This window comes from Bos indicus x Bos taurus, chromosome 17 (assembly GCF_003369695.1).
Source record: "Bos indicus x Bos taurus breed Angus x Brahman F1 hybrid chromosome 17, Bos_hybrid_MaternalHap_v2.0, whole genome shotgun sequence".
NCBI classification, from domain to species: Eukaryota; Metazoa; Chordata; class Mammalia; order Artiodactyla; family Bovidae; genus Bos; species Bos indicus x Bos taurus.
In genome coordinates this window covers 456776-471926 of record NC_040092.1, presented here as the reverse complement: position 1 = coordinate 471926, position 15151 = coordinate 456776, and the positions used below count along the sequence as shown (strand labels likewise).

General features: G+C 63.6%; 1 protein-coding gene across 4 annotated transcripts in view; it reads right to left on the bottom strand.

Annotated features, from left to right (window-relative positions):
* Positions 1 to 15151, bottom strand: part of LOC113907197 (protein HIRA) — a 45596-nt gene that overhangs the window by 20594 nt on the left and 9851 nt on the right. Inside the window, exons 2-12 of one of the 4 annotated variants that reach the window (XM_027566018.1) lie at positions 13432 to 13494; positions 12504 to 12614; positions 11401 to 11491; positions 10428 to 10522; positions 10204 to 10270; positions 5730 to 5825; positions 4789 to 4949; positions 3607 to 3774; positions 2320 to 2433; positions 727 to 797; positions 398 to 503 (exon numbers count right to left, since the gene is read on the bottom strand). In XM_027566018.1, coding sequence (XP_027421819.1) covers positions 398 to 503; positions 727 to 797; positions 2320 to 2433; positions 3607 to 3774; positions 4789 to 4949; positions 5730 to 5820 — 711 coding nt within the window. In that variant the 5' untranslated portion in view covers positions 5821 to 5825; positions 10204 to 10270; positions 10428 to 10522; ... (1 more) ...; positions 12504 to 12614; positions 13432 to 13494. Of the gene's footprint in view, positions 1 to 397; positions 504 to 726; positions 798 to 2319; positions 2434 to 3606; positions 3775 to 4788; positions 4950 to 5729; positions 5826 to 10203; positions 10271 to 10427; positions 10523 to 11400; positions 11492 to 12299; positions 12429 to 12503; positions 12615 to 13431; positions 13495 to 15151 lie in introns of those variants that run through there. The other 3 variants (XM_027566015.1, XM_027566016.1, XM_027566017.1) reach the window with 3 other exon arrangements.

Genomic DNA, 15151 nt, shown 5'->3' with positions numbered 1-15151 from the left:
AGACCTCAGGCTAACCAAGGAGGAGCTTGCTCATGGGCTAGCAAGATGGATCAGCCCTGCCTGAAGGGGGGTGGAACACAGGGCCCTGGGCCTGGCAGATGTGAGTGCCAGGAAAGAGGGCCCTCTCTGTCCTGATGGCCGACCCAAGGCCGCATCAGCACAGCACACGGGACAGATGGGTGCCCGGCAGCCCCTCCGTGCTCCTGGCATGAGCACTGCCAGGGCGGCTGTAGACTCAAGAAAAGACGCCCAGGCCCGCTCGTGACTGAGACGGATTCTGGATGAACAGAGCTTCATCTGTGAGAGCGACAGGCTGTAAGAGGCTGAAACCAGGGGCGCTTCAGGAAGCAGCGAGTCTGTGCAGGCTGCAGGGGCCCCAGAGCCGCACGGCTCCTACCTTCTCCTCCTCGCTCAGGGGGTCTCCCAGCTCGTCCTGGGAGAAGTCCAGAAAGGCCACGGAGCCGTCCATGGAGCATACCAGGATGCCCAGCCCATTCAGGGTCCTAAGAGAGACAGCTGTCAGCAGCCAGGCGCAAGCCCTGGAGAGAGGCCCCCGCACCCATCCCAGAGGGCTCTAGGCCCTACAGTTCTCCTCACACGTACACTGGGGCTCTGCTCTGGCTGGGACCCTGGGCCCAGCCACTCAGTCCTGATCGCACAAAGCCTCGGGCTCTAGCGGGTGCCGCCCCCTCTGCCAGACTATGCCTCGAGCCGAGACCAGCTTACCAGGAGATGTCCATGATGGATTTGTCAAACAGCTCGTGGATGACCACCAAAGGCCGTTTCAGGCACGTGAGCTGGAAGGCAAGTGAACGAGTGAAACCTCCCCGTCTACTCGGCTCAGAGCCACCACCAAAGACCCCGGTCCAGCTGCGCTGACACACAGGGCGTCTCCAAGTCCGCTCACCCCACCACCAAGACCCCAGCGGTGGGCCCCAGCCCACCAGACACACACAGTGGGCCGGGGAGACGGCTGCACACACACCACACGACCAGCGACACCCGGGGGTTCTGGAAGGCCTCTTGAGCAGGGATGGGGCCAGGGCCGCAGGGGAGGAGGCAGCCAAGGCAGGTCCCGGGACAACACAGCATCATGGAGGACCAGCCCCCTGCGCGTACCCAGGCTCCGCAGGGGCGGCGCCACACACCTCACGAGCTCACACTGCCCTGGACCAGGCCCCGGGTCGCCACTACTAACCACTTTCTTCTGTCTTGGGACATGCAGTGTACTCTCTTAAAGTCAGGCACTGGACTGCCCACTGAGAGCGTGATGCAGAGCCTGTCACACACATCCCGAGCAAGCCTGCATCCGAGGCCGTGCTCCCGCCTGACCTGCGTGCTCACGCCCCAGGGCCCCCACGCGGCCGAGCACAGGCCCCCGCGTCCAGCAGGTTGGGCTCCTCCCACCTACGCCAGGGCCTGGGAACCCACCTTGTCGGCAGAAGGCCCTGCGGCCAGCCCGATCCTGAGCCTGGAGCCCATGGGAACCTCGCCCTCTGAGTCCTCTCTCCAGAGAGACCCAGCCTGGCCCTTTGCCCACAGTCCCGCCCACAGACCCTCAGAAGCGGGGGACCGGTCGACCTGAGCTCCAGCACCGAGGCTTTGCTCAGAGCAGCAGGGATGGAGTTCAGGGAGCGTGCGCTGGACCACCCACGACGCACCAGCCCAGGTCTGGGGCAGGGTTGGGGATTGCTCTGCCATCAACAACTGTCCCAAATGCAGCCGGGGATAACCTCCAGACCTACAACTCCAGACCCACTGTCTACAGGGAGTCAACCATGAGGAATAAACTACCGTTAACACAGCAACACACAAATGTCAGCCATGGCACGCCAAGTGAGAGCTAGACGGGGTGCAGACCGTAAACCCTAGGCAACTGCACTGTGTGAAGCCCCAGACAGGAAGGCCAGGCACACGGCGCACGCTGCCGCGAGGTGCTGGGCTGGGGGCCAGGAGTGGCCCCGGCTACACGGAAGCCACACCTGATGATCTGCACGCTGCAGCCCCCCAGGGGCTCCGTGTCGATATAAAGGGTCTCTTAAAGGAAAGGAAGGCTGGCGCTGCATGCCAACTGCAGCCGGGCTGCTGACGGTGCTCCCTGCACCTGGATCCAGGATCCGGGGCCAGCCTCTCCTGGCCGGGCCCCGCGCAGGGCAGAGCCCACTGCCCGCCACTAGAGTGGGGTCTCTCTTCTCCCTGCGGCCCCCACCCCCGGCAGCGAGCTCAGGGGGGACTCGCCCAGACGGACAGCCCCCACCCCCAAGCTGGGGGGCACTCACCCAGACGGACAGCCCCCGCCCCCGCCCCCGGGGGGCTCACCCAGACGGACAGCGAGCGGTCCTTGCTGCCGACGGCGCAGCAGCAGTATGGGCAGCTGGGCTTCGCGGAGCTGCCATTCTTCTGCTTCTTCTTAAAGATTTTAGGGTTGAATTTCTGAAGTCAAATGACAAAGACCAATCAGTAACTAACCAGGCACCAGGCAGGTGCCCTGTAGTGATGGTCCCCAACCTTTCTGGCACCAGGAACCAGTCTGGCAGAAGACCCGCAGACCAGGGCGGGTGGGGTGGCTCATGCTCCTGAGAATCTGCAGGCGGCAGAGCGCAGGCAGGGTGCGGGGTGAACAGATGAAGCTTCGCTCGCTCGTGGCCCCCTTCCTAACCTGCCACACGGTGGTCCTCAAGGGCTGGGAACGCCTGCCCTACACCAAATTTGAGATGCACATGGGCGGCCCAGTGGGGTTTCATCCCAGAAGCAGGCAGATGGCCAGTGTGGGGAGACGGGAGAGCTGCATCAGAGGCGTAAGCCCTGGGCCTGGCGGCTGGGAGGCTTTGGGGCGAGTGTCCTGCAGAAGCACCGGGCCAGCCACGTGGCGAGCCCTGCAAAGGAGCCAGCCCCGAGCCCCCGGCTCTAACAAAACCCCACCTGAAGCCGGTGTCACCAACACAGCTGTTCTTAGTTGTTTAAGACACACAGTTCAGGCCAGAACACCTAATGTTTATCATCAAGCATGGAAAGGGTGAACCCGTTCTGACGAACAGAGACCTGAGATCACGGTTCTGGACAACCCCCTGCCCTGTCAGCCTCAGACGCCCTCTGCTTCCTCCGCTCGGTGGCCCACAGCTGACCAAGTCAGGCTCACACAGGCTGCTCCACAGCCTGCCTCAGGCCTGTGAGGACGCTCCCCAGGAAGCTGACTGCCACCACCAGGCGGGTCAGCTGACTCACAGCATGGCCTTGGCGCCACGCCAGCCACGGATGGGTCTCAGGGGGCCTGGGGAGTGGGCCACTTGACAGGGCCACCAGCCTGAGTGCTCTCGGGCACGCCCACACGCGTGAAGGGGCCAGGCTGGGCGCACAGTAGTCCTAATCAAAGTCTGACTCTGGTGATACTCATCATCACGTCCATTTGCCAGTAAGATACACAGGATGTGTTCTGTAATCAGTTTAAAGGAAAGAAGAACCGGACGACAACGTGTGCTGGCCCTCGGAGGCCGCCGCCTCAGTCCCACATGTGGCCTGGGCCTGGGGAGCACGGCCTGGCCCAGGCTGTGAGGATCCCGCTCGGGCGGCACTGTCTGCCACCAACCAGAGGCCCAGAGGACTCACCACGACAGTCACAGCTTTCCGATGCCCAACAAAGTCCATGTTGGTCTTCCAGCCCTCCCGCTCAATGATCTGGGCGGTGGGGCCAGAGTTGTTCATGGCGTGAGCAGATACCAGGTAGTGCCCATCTGGAGACCAGCTGAGCCGCAGCACGTGGGTCGTCCCTCCACACTGCAAGGAGCACCTGTGCTTGAGTGGAGCCCAAGGCCAACTCCAACACCAAAATCCGCCCCAGGACTCAGGCTGAGCGGCGCCGCGCAGCTCTGCTGCCCCACCACGCAGCACACAGGCTCTGAGTGCCAGCCAGGTGGCACCCCTGTCCACTGCTTCTGACCACAGACCCTCCTCTGCCCAGCACCGGGGAGCCCATGGGGGTCTGCAGAGCCAGTGCTGTGGCTGCCGCGTAGCCCTGCTGACCCTTGGGGGTCTGGCCGCGAGCCTGTCCTGGCACAGCAGCAGGGACCACGAGGGCCCGACTGCTCTCCTGAGCCCTCTCCTCCCTGCAGCCTGGAGATGCCACCAGCCAACGAGAGGTTGGAAAAGTCCCCACAAACTGCCAAGGGCACAGCAGAGAGGCCCTGCTTCCCGACCCAGGCAGCCCTGACACCAGGTCTCCTGCAGGGTGAGGTGATGCTGCTAAAAGCAGCTGCTGAAGCTCAGGGTCAGTCCTGGGCAGCCCGAAGGCCGAGGCAGGCGAGGACCCAGGCTGTGCAGGCGTGGAGGACGGCTCACAAGGCAGAGCCCGAGCGCAGCGTGGAGACACACCTGCACCAGGACGCCGGACACGGGAGCGTGCACACTCAGGGGCGCCGAGCAAGCGTCTCCCGGAGCACGGCAACCCCCGGCTCTGACCCCACGTGAAGGCAGAACTTGAATGAGAGAAGGGAAAACAGACACGAGCCACTGCAGTCGCACCTCTGGATGCTGTGCAGGGACTGCCAAGGCCCCGCGGAGGCTGCCTGCCCCCAGGGCAGAGGTCGGCAGGCGCACCGGCCGGCACAGGCACTGCCTCTAGCCCCGCCTGGGGCGGTGTGCTGCACCCGCTTCAGCGCTAAGCCACACAGGCCTCGCCACCGCAAAGGCGGATGTTTAACAGCTCCGGACAAGGGAACTCTGGGCTGCCCAGCTCTGCCCCGCACCAGAGGCGGTGTGGGTGCAGGGGGGTGGGGGACTGTGGGCCCTCACCTCGTCGAAAGGCTTGGTGATGCTGGTCTCTAACTGCCAGTCCAGCGTCCTCCACACCTTCAGGCTGCGGTCATCAGCTTGAGAGGCGATGTATTTACCAACAGGATCCCAGGTCAGGCCCTTCACCAGGCCAGAATGGCCTCTCAGAGTGGCTAAGATTTCTGGGAGGACAAGTAAGAAGTGTTGGAAAGACTTCACCGGAAAAAAACTGTCTAGAAACACGGGCGGAGGGCCAGCCGGCCAAGAGAGGGGGCTTCAGGAGCCGTCCCGGCCAGCCCCTGGCATCGGCATGCGCAGAAGAGCCCGCAATCTGCTCTCACCCAGGAGCTGGGCCCCAGCGCCGTGCCCCCGCCACGGCGAACACACGCCGAGGCTGCGTGCACCCTCTGGGGCAGGGGCTGGAGCCGAGCCGCGCCTCTCGTCCTGCTGGGAGCACAGTCCTGCTGCTGGTCTCCCTTCTGGACAGGAGCCCACCCGCCAGAGCTGGGCCCTGCACCGTGGGGTCCCTGTTCGTTCTCACTGAGGATGAGGGTACGCGAGACGGGACCCGCCCCGACACAGCAGGGACAGGAAGCACTTCGTGGGCTGGAAATGCAGGGCTGGCCGGGGCTCTGCCGTTGGGAGGGATTCCAGCCCGTCAGCAGGGAAATCGACTTTCTGCAGAGGGGAATGTGTTCGCCTGCTCACGCCCAAGGGCGTCACAGAGAGACGCCGGGGGCAGAGGCCGAGCCCGCGGGGAGGGTGCACCAGCTGGTACGCACCCGCATGGGCACTCAGCTACTGCTTCCTTTAAAGTCAACTTTCAAACCTTAGACACGGTCGACAGAGACCTGAGTTACTGGCAAGACCCTGAGAGGCCAACCGAGGGGACCCGGACCACCCGCTGCAGCCACCACTAGGGGGCGCCCTGGCCAGACCGCCCAGGCAGAGACGGCGCAGACCTGGGAACTTCACGGCGTTCCAGATGACCACGGTGTTATCCACGCTGCACGAGGCCAGCCAGGCGTCATGGGGGGACCACGCAACGTCCATCACATCTGGAAGACAAGGGCGGGTGGTCAGTCTCTCACCGTGGCGTGTGTGCGCACACACAGCTCCACCCTGCCCGCCAGCCGGTTGGTCAGTCAGCGGCCCCGGGCTTCTCTGGGCTGGGCAGACTTGACCCGAGACCACCATCACTAGACTTTCCAAACCAGCCTGAAGCACTTCCCACTCAGGTCCTGCAATGGGACAGGAGATCTGGAGTGCCCAGCAGCCCCGCCCATCCTCAGACGAAGCATGGTAGCCCCCGCGAAGAGGGCAGGACGGCCGCGGGCGCTCTGGTTCCTCTGAGTGCAGCACCCGGCTGGGCACGGCGTGTATGGAGGAAGGGCTGGGGGGCGAAGACAGAAAGAGCCGCCACTCAAGAGCCGTCGGGCCCTCTCCTCCAGGCCGTGAGCTCCTCGGGGGCAGCACACGCTCTCCCGCTGCCCCACTCCGCGCTGCGGGCGCGGGCTGGGAGCAGGCCCTGGCACCCACGGCACGCTGCACACCCCGCGTGTGGGACGCTTGTGGGCGGGGCTCCTCACGCGCTGCGAGCGTGACGTCCGATCCAAAGCCCCTTTCAGCTTCAGGATGGCTCCCTTCTCACCCGCCAGTCTGTTTCTGTGTCCTCGGCCACAGCGAGACTGCCCGTCCGTCTGACACTGTCTGCAGCCTCCCCTGCTGCCCCCGTGTGCTGGGAGGAGGCTGTGGGGGGTCTAAGGTGAAGGCAGGTCTGTAGCAGGGGCACAGGAACCTCTGGAGCCTGGGCGGGTCCTGGGGGCTCCACGCACACCCCAGACCCCTGTGCTTCCAAGGCCTAGAGCAGAGGCCTGCTCAAAGAGGACTCCAGAAGGGAGGTGGGTTTCTCAGCAATTTCCTGAGCTGTGGATAACACAGACGTCAGCCGCCAATCCCATCAGCTTTCCTTCCTGTAGGAGGTTACTGTCAAGTCTGTTATTCTCCCTCGTGGTACTTTCAAAAATCATTACTTCTTTTATATTTTATCTTGTTAACTGTGAACGAATATCCGCTCTGCTGGTGGTCTGGTGGGTGAGCGCTCCTTCTGCCTCCTCCTCTGCCGCGTGCCTCTCACGGCTGGAGTGCGCCATGCGGGCTGCAGCTGAGCTCATGCAGCCTCCTCGGCCCCGCCAGCCGCTGCATGGCTGCTGACCCATCACCCGCAGAGAATGACGCTTTCCTCCGGTTCTGGGGCCTTGGCGCTGCCTTGAACTCACAGCCCTGCGTTCTCAGGAGCCCGCGGCCTCCTGGACATCCGACCCTCTGTGTGAGCTTCCCCCGTGTCCTGACTCGCCCTACCAGAGGCCCTCTGGAGCCACTGCCGAGTCTGCGGTCGATATCCACAAGGGACACAGCGTCCCCGCACGCCAGCTCGGAGCACTTGCCTTCAGACCAAGCACCAGAGGCGCGCCCCACCTCGCTGTCAAGCTCACCAACTCCCCAGCGTCATTCCATCCTGCGATTCCCATAGAATGACTTTTCTAACATCCTTAGCGTCTTCCACCTGCACCAACGACCTTGGCTTCCTGGCCTTGGCCACTGTCCCCACGGCCACGCCCAGGAGCCCTCCCTGGTCTCACTCCCACTGCTCCCCCAGACTCTCCGATGGCTCTTCCAGGCCATCCACCTCGAGGGCCCGGCACCCACCCCTGTCCGTGACGGCTCTCGCCCTGTCTCTGCAGGAGACCAGCCAGGCTCCATCCAGCTCCAGGCCCAGGTCTCTCCTAAGCCCCTCCAACTGGGCCTGAACCGGACCGCACCTGCAGGAACCATGCCCGCCAGGGCCACGGCCTCCACCTGCTGTCCCATGGCCGATGCGACCCCTGGTGCACAGGCAGCTGCGGGGCAGGGGTGGGGGGCTCGCCGTGAAGCTCTCAGCATCTTCACTGCCCCCCGCCCGCTGCTCAGCCATGCCCCGAGCTCCGGCCCTGCCTGTTACCCCCCTGCACTGCCCTCCGCGACCAGCTCACGGGTCTGCCCCCAACCCCTACCTCTGCTCTGCTCCCCAGATCTGCCTGACCACCTGCCCCGAGTTCACCGCGATGACCCCCGCAGCCCGACAGGCCCTCACCCAGACGCCACCATAGGTCCCCCCGCCCCACAGCCCAGGCCCTGCGCTGCTCTGCCTCACTCAGCCGAGTGCCCCGGCCCCAAGCCCACGGCCACACCCCGGGCGACTGCCCTGCGGGCCCCTCGGCCTGGTCAGGCCACGTGCTCATCCCCTCCCCGCCCTCCGCTCTTCCCGCCGGACAGCACCTTCTGAGACCTTCTTTAGGAGTCTGAGTATCTCTTTTTATCTGTGGATACTCCAATTGCTACTTTGGCTACTGCTAACTTTTGGCTATTGCTAGAGAAAACCAAAAGTTTTCTTATATGAGACCAATTTAGTAATTTATTTATATTAGTCTGAAGTGCTTTTCAATGCTTTATAAGTTCTAAGAGTTTCATTCCTCATGTCATCTCACTTTTGTATTATTTTCCAGTTTATCTACTTTCTCTCTTTTTTTTTTGGTACACCACACAGCTTGAGATGGCTGGATGGCATCACCGACTCGATGGACAGGAGTTTGAGTGAACTCCGCAAGTTGGTCATGGACAGGGAGGCCTGGCGTGCTGCGGTCCATGGGGTCGCAAAGAGTCGGAGCCGACTGAGCGGCTGAACTGACACAGCTGGTGGGGTCTTTGTCCCCAGACCAGGGACCGAGCTCGGCACCCGGCAGGGAGAGGGCTGCGTCCCCCCTGCTGCACCTCCAGGGCACCCCTGTGCACCTCCTGACTCTGTTTAGCTGCAGTGCAGAGATGCCCCAGGAGTGGTGTGGCAAGGCACCCATGCCCGTCTCCTCTCCGAACCAACGGGGCGAGGCTCAACTGCGGGCTGTTTGCCCTTGCTCCCAAAGACCCAGGGAAGACCTTATCACAGTAAGAGAACAGTCATTTATGGCCGTTAAAAAAAAAAAAAAAAAGGATTTTTATTAGGAATTGATGCTGAATAACCTATAATATTCATTTCAGAATGCCCTAGGATAACCCTGGCTTTGCTTACCTAATTTCCTAGTATGTTAACATATGTGAACAGAGCACCACAACACAAAATTCTTCTGTTATACATCATACTTGGTTAAAATGAATCACTGCTATCAATGTTATTAAATTCACAAGTATTCTGGTGTTACTGATTTTTCCAGCTTTGTTCATATTTGCTGGAAACGCAGGGTTGTTGCTTCCTTTGAAAAGTAAATATTTCTGTTTCAAGATAATTCTCAACAGTCAGAAACCCCGCCTCAACAGATAAAGGGGGCTCAGGAGCCGTTTTCTGAAGGTGACTCCCAGCCTGCCGGGGCTGCCACTTGCTCAGGTTCCCTAACCCTGTGGGATCAACTGTGGGGCTTCAACTTTCTGGCCAGCCCTGTTTGTTTCTGCGCTCTGTCTGCAGCTCGGCACCAGCATCACACTGCGCCTGTCCAGGTCAAACTCGCCCGGTACCAGGTCTTCACACGCCGCTTTTCAGGACCCAGCGCCTCCTACCCACCGTCTCTGCTTTCTCACGGATCCTTTCTTAAATGGTTTTACTCACACCTGCCGCCGGAGGAGCCCCTACTGAAGGCGAGCAGCTCTGCCTGCCTGTGGGCTCAGACCCAGTCTCAGGCGAGGGCCCATGGACGTCCTCTCTGAGCCCCCCACCTGGGTAGCCTCACGGGCAGCTTGCTGGGTTCCAGAGACGCAGCTGACTCCGTCAGGGTGACCCATTGGCCATCCCTCGGCCCCTGGTCACCCTTCCAGCACCGTCTGCAGCATGCCCCACCGACCCCGCTCCAGCTGCAGGCTCCTCCCCAAGGGCTCGGGACACCCCCCACCGCTGGCTCTGCGGGCACCAGCGAAGGGCCCGCTCCCCCGATGCTCTGCCCTAGGAAGTTCCACAGTCCGTGTCCTCTTAACGCGCACAGGCCCTGCTGGGCCACTTCCGCCTGAGCCCGTGTCCACCTCCTCTGCCACAGCGTGGCTGGAGGGTCCCTCTCAGGCCCCAGGGCTGTAAGGGCCCCCATAAGCAGGGCCGTGAGCCCTCTGGGACCGGCCCTGTACACGCAGACAGCGCCCCAGATGCAGTGGGTGAGACGTGGCCGGCTCACTGCCGGCCCCTAGCCCCTGGCACGCCCGCCCGCCCGCCCGGCCCTTCCCAGCCAGACTGCAGGCTTTCGGAGGAGACTGAGCTGCCCTGACTCTGGGGTCCCTGGCCTCTGACCAAGTGCTGCCCGCCTCAGTCCAGACCTGAAAAGTGCCCACTGGAGACACTCTAAACACACTCAGAGTCAAGTCAGAAGCTTTCCAGTGGGCCCCCGTGTGCGGGTTTCTGTGGAATAAAGAAAGTGCGCTTACGGACTTAGCGATCCACTGATGAGGCAGTGACTCAGTTCCCAGGATAAACAGCGGAACGTGGGGAGTTCTACATTAAAGATATAAACACACAGCCCATGAGGGCAGGCGTGGGTACACTGACGCCGCTGGAGGCAGGCGGGGGTCGGGGCGGCCAGGTGCAGGGCTGCGCTGGGGCCCCGCGCTCCACGGGGCCGCTGTGGTGCCCCCCCGGGCAGCCCACTCACCGCCTGAGTGACTCCGCAGGATGGAGACGCATCGCCACTGCTCTACGTTGGCAAGCTTGCCACCGGAGCCGAACACGGTGCTGGGCCCGATGTACCTGTGCGAGAGAGGAGTCAGCGGGGGCCAGGCCAGCGCCACGGAGACAGACAGACAGACAGCGGCCGGCTGCATGGTGGGGGCCGGGCGGGCGAGGCCGCATCTGTGCACCGGGTGGACGCTTGCAGCCCGACCGACCTTGGCAAGGTGTCCAAGAGACAGAATGACGTGACGGCCACAGGCCTGGACGTCACTCAGAGCGAGATCCCTCACGCCATCTACACTGGAGCACAGCCCAGGACACACGGAAACACAAGCACAGCCTGCGGCTCCCTTTGAGTGGTGGGATCGTGATTTGCTTCTACATTGGCTAAAACCACAGCATCCGAGGCCCTCCTGCAGGCCCGTGAACTCCCTGCTGGGACGCTGGGGCCGGAACAGCACTGGGGTTATCCCCGGGCCCCGCAGGCGTTCCCAGCTAACACCCTCCATCCAGCAGAACCCATCCAGGCTACAGGCAGGCTCTCCTAGCCGCAGCCCCGGGGACACTGGCTGAGCGGGAGGCGTCTGGTCCCTAGCCTGCCTGGCCCAGAGGCCCAGGCCCAACCTGGGAGGCCCCAGGAGAAAGTGCACCCTGGCTGCAGGCGCTCGGGGCCGGGGAGCCATGGAGCCCTGGAGCCCCGGGCAAGAGCGGGCGAGTGAACGCCAAGGAGGGCGGGCTCTGGACCCCACCGCAGGAAGGACAAAACCAAAGAGGCCACCAGCACCGGCCCTGGGGGCGCTGAGCCGGTCTGTAGGCAGGGGGGTGGCTGCCCCAATCCACGTGTACTTCCTGCCAGCCCTGAAGCTGGAGCTCTGGGGACCTCAGTGCCAGGGTGGGATAAAGACCAGCAAAGAACCTTCTAGAAACAAGACGGAAGAAAAGAAAACAGTGCTTACGTAGCCCGCTTCCACACCATAATCAGTTTGTCGTCTCCCCCGGAAGCTAAGTACATCCCACCGTTTGACCACCGCACACAGTTCACGCACGCTGGGGAGAGAAACAGAATGTCACGTGTCTGCGGGGCTGGGCGGCAGGCGCAGCTCGGAAGGCCACTCTGTCGGGGCAGGAGCGGGCACGCGGGGCGCCGATCGTGTGCACAAGCGCCCGCCCAGGGCAGGGTCCGCAGGGGCGCTCGTCTCTGGGAGGTCAGTGCTGAGCGCACGGTCCGGAAACTGGGAACTCAGAGCCCTCGCGTGAGCCGGGTGCAGCCTGCTGAGACATGTCTCCGACCAGGGATGACGCTCCACAGGAGGGCTCGTGAGAAAAGGCTGAGACGCCCTCTCCAGACCATCCAGGGAAGCAGCTCGGTAGAGCGTCAAACTGGCTTCAAGCCACCTACCAGCTCCTTCCCAACTGCAGGCAGACCGCTCTGCGCGCGCCAACTAAGCGGGCAGAGATCCTGGCCCTGCCGGTCGGAGCCCCCGGGGTCCCACGACACAGGACACTGTCCAGGCTGTGACCCTCACGTGGATGGCGGGAGGGGCCCAGTGCACACTGGGCGCGTAACTGGGAGCGGAGCGGCTCTGGGGCAGCTGGGCGGGCCCCAGAGCCGGGTACGGCCCCCGGATGCTCCAGGGCAGGGAACTGCGTGGCTACCACGGGAGAGGAAACTGCGACCCCGTCGGGGAGCCCGAGGCCTGGCAGAGGCCCTGAGGGCCACGGCGGCCGTCCCGGCGGCTGCTTAGCTGTCTCGTGGGCACCCTTCCCTGGAACCCTACTGCCTCCAGGCCACTGGTCCCAAAGCCCCGTGGAATCAGGCAGGAATGACTTGTGAGCAGGAAATCACCGGAGGTACCTGCGGACTGTCCAAAGGTGGTTCTGTGGGCGGGCCGGGTCTTCTGCTGAATAACTCACCCAGGTGTGCAGCCAGCATCTGCGCGTCAGACAGCAGGCCACGGGAGCTACGCCGCACGGCCTTATCTCTCTGATCACAAACACACGTGCTAGCCTTGGGCACTGTGCCAACACGCAAAGCCTGCAAAGGGCCACCCTGTAATACCTAAGTGATTGTCCATCTGGCAAAGCATCTTGGGGACATTCTCGTCCTTCTCGTCATCCTCCTGGAGGACTGGAGACATATTCCAGATTACAACCTTCCCAGAATCCTGTCCTGGAACGGAGGAGCAGAAACAACTCGATAAGTCTGGAGCGGGCACCCGACACGGTGCCCCGCCCTCGCCCGGTGCAGTCAGGCTGACCGGGCAGATGAACAGAAACAAGCGCTGCTGGGCCCGGAGGCCCGGGCTCTGCCCTCGACGCTGGCCTGGACTCCAACACGGGCCCACCAGGGGCCCAGGGGGGCCTCGTGCCGATGTGGGAGACAGCGGCTGTGCAGGGCACCCCACACCTCCCTCCCGCCAGGCAGCGGGCACTCTGCTGGCACACACACCTGAGCATCTCGGGAGGGATTCCACTGCTGGGAACTCCCAAAAGGGCAGCCCCTCACTAACTCTCCAGTACAGAAGCGAAAACCAGTAAGGGCCTGGATGTGGACGTGCCAAAATCTCCACACAGCGCCCCCGAGACAGCCTCTCGGCCAGGAGGTAAGGGCTCCTCCTCATCAGCCCCGGACCTCAGGGCGCCAGCCCGGCAGGCAGGCGCGCCCGCGCAGACGAGGACGGAACCCCAGCCCCAGGGACTGCGTGGAGCTCTCCCGAGCCCTGAGAGACGCGCAGTGATGGCAGGCTGAAGCCTGCGCACAGCCCCCTCCAGTTCTGTCATGGGACTACCAGCCTCCCCGCACTCAGGAAGCCGAGGTGCAGGCTGCCTTCAACAGGAGCCCACGCAGCAGGGTCAGAATGTAAACCTGCTGCCAGAACACTTAGAGCGCGCTGAGCCCCAGGCTCAGCCATGAGCTGCCACGGGCGCGCTGCAGAGCGGGGGCGGGCGAGGGTGGGCACAGCGCCCCGCTGCTCCCCAGAACCTACCTTGCCCTCCAGTTGCGAACTTGGTCCCGTCCGGGTGAATATCAACTGAAAAAATTGGTTTGCCTGGGAACAGAGGAGAGAGACACATGGTAACATGCCGACACGTGCAGAACCAGCGACTCACACACTGTCCCCGATCACTGCTTGAGGAAAGACAGGCTGCCGACAAATGCCGTGAGTCAGCAACAGCGCGAGCTGCCCCACAGCCTCCCGGGCACCGAGCAGCCCGCAGCGCCTGTGCCCGCGGGCTGCGCCTGCAGACCCCGCACTCACACCCAGGTCACCACCAGGTGGGCATGTCTGGGAGGCAGCTTGGCCCACCCCGGTCCCAGGGGCGGCAGCGATGGGCACCCTCACCCGCTCCCCCTCCGGTACAGCTGGACCCCACTGGCGTCATGGAGTCATCTCCGCCAGCACAGACCCACAGGGTGCGGTCAATCAGACGGCACTCCCTGAGGGAAAGGCTAGGCCCCACCGGGGCCGGCGAGGCTGGAGCCAGTTGGGCAGACTGACTGGCGAAGGCTCCGCAGCAGACTTCGCCCATGGGCGTCTCCCAGCTCTCAGCCTCCTTCAGCCCTGGGCCCAGCCCAGGGAGGGGGCTCAGGGACACACGAGCGACCTAACGGCGAGCTGGACATCAGCAGTCACTAACACAGACGTGGGGCGGTCGCCAGGGGTCTCTCAGCTGAGGACTCTCTGTCTCCATCACAACAGCGGGGCACAGTGGAGGTGGGCATGCGGGTCGGGCGCTGGCGTCACGTGACAGCAAGCGGGGACCGAACAGCAGTGTGGCTTCCCACAGCGCCGTCTCCTGGAGGGCACGGCCACAGTGAAGCCAAGCGCAAGCCTCCACGAGGCCGAGGCAGGCCTCCACCTGGTCATGACGCGGTGGCGGGGAGCAGAGGGCACAGGCACCAAACGCTCCTGCTCCGCACTCTGGAGGCAGCAGTTACTGCAGGCCCCGAGCCACAGCTCTGTCGTGACAGGTCAGCTCTGCCTGGCAGCCATGGGCCCACCCCGAGCACAGGCGGTGTGTTCAGAGCCGGGCGCCAGGGCGGCTGTCAGCTCTGACCCAGCGGCACCCACCCGCGCACAGCAGCCACCAGAGCTCGTCCCGGGGCACAGACCCGCACAGGCCCCCTCCACCCTCAGGAGAGCCCAGACACCATCCGCAGCAGCCCCAGGAAGGCAGGCGTGGGCAGCATGGGGGCGTGCCGCCCATCCCCACAGGGACAAGATAACCCAAGAAGCCTGCTCCTTCGTGTTCTGCATAGGCCAACTCGCCTGGGCAGCTGCCACTGGAGCAGACGAAGTCCCAGCTGAGCTGGCACCAGTCCTCAGTGGGCAGCAGCGAGAGCACCCAGAGCCCAGCTGGAGCACAGCACACCCACCTGCCTGCAGACCCACCCGGAGCACCCAGAGCCCGGCCGGCACACGCACAACCCCAGGGAGGCAGGATGCACACGCTGGGAGCCTCAGCGGGAAGCTGGGGGCGGAGCCACCGAACTCAGCCCGGGGCTTCCTGCAGAAACCACAGCTGCCCTGAGCTCCCAAGGCGGAGGGTCAGCCAGAAGACGGGGCACCACCAGGAGTGCAGACCCGGGGGCAGGCTGCCACCCTGGGGCAGGAGCAGTGGCGGTTCCTATGGAGAAGGAACTGTTGAGCTGGAGGACGTGGGGATGGCAGAAACGGGGGTGGGCCCAGGATCTGCTGCCTCGAG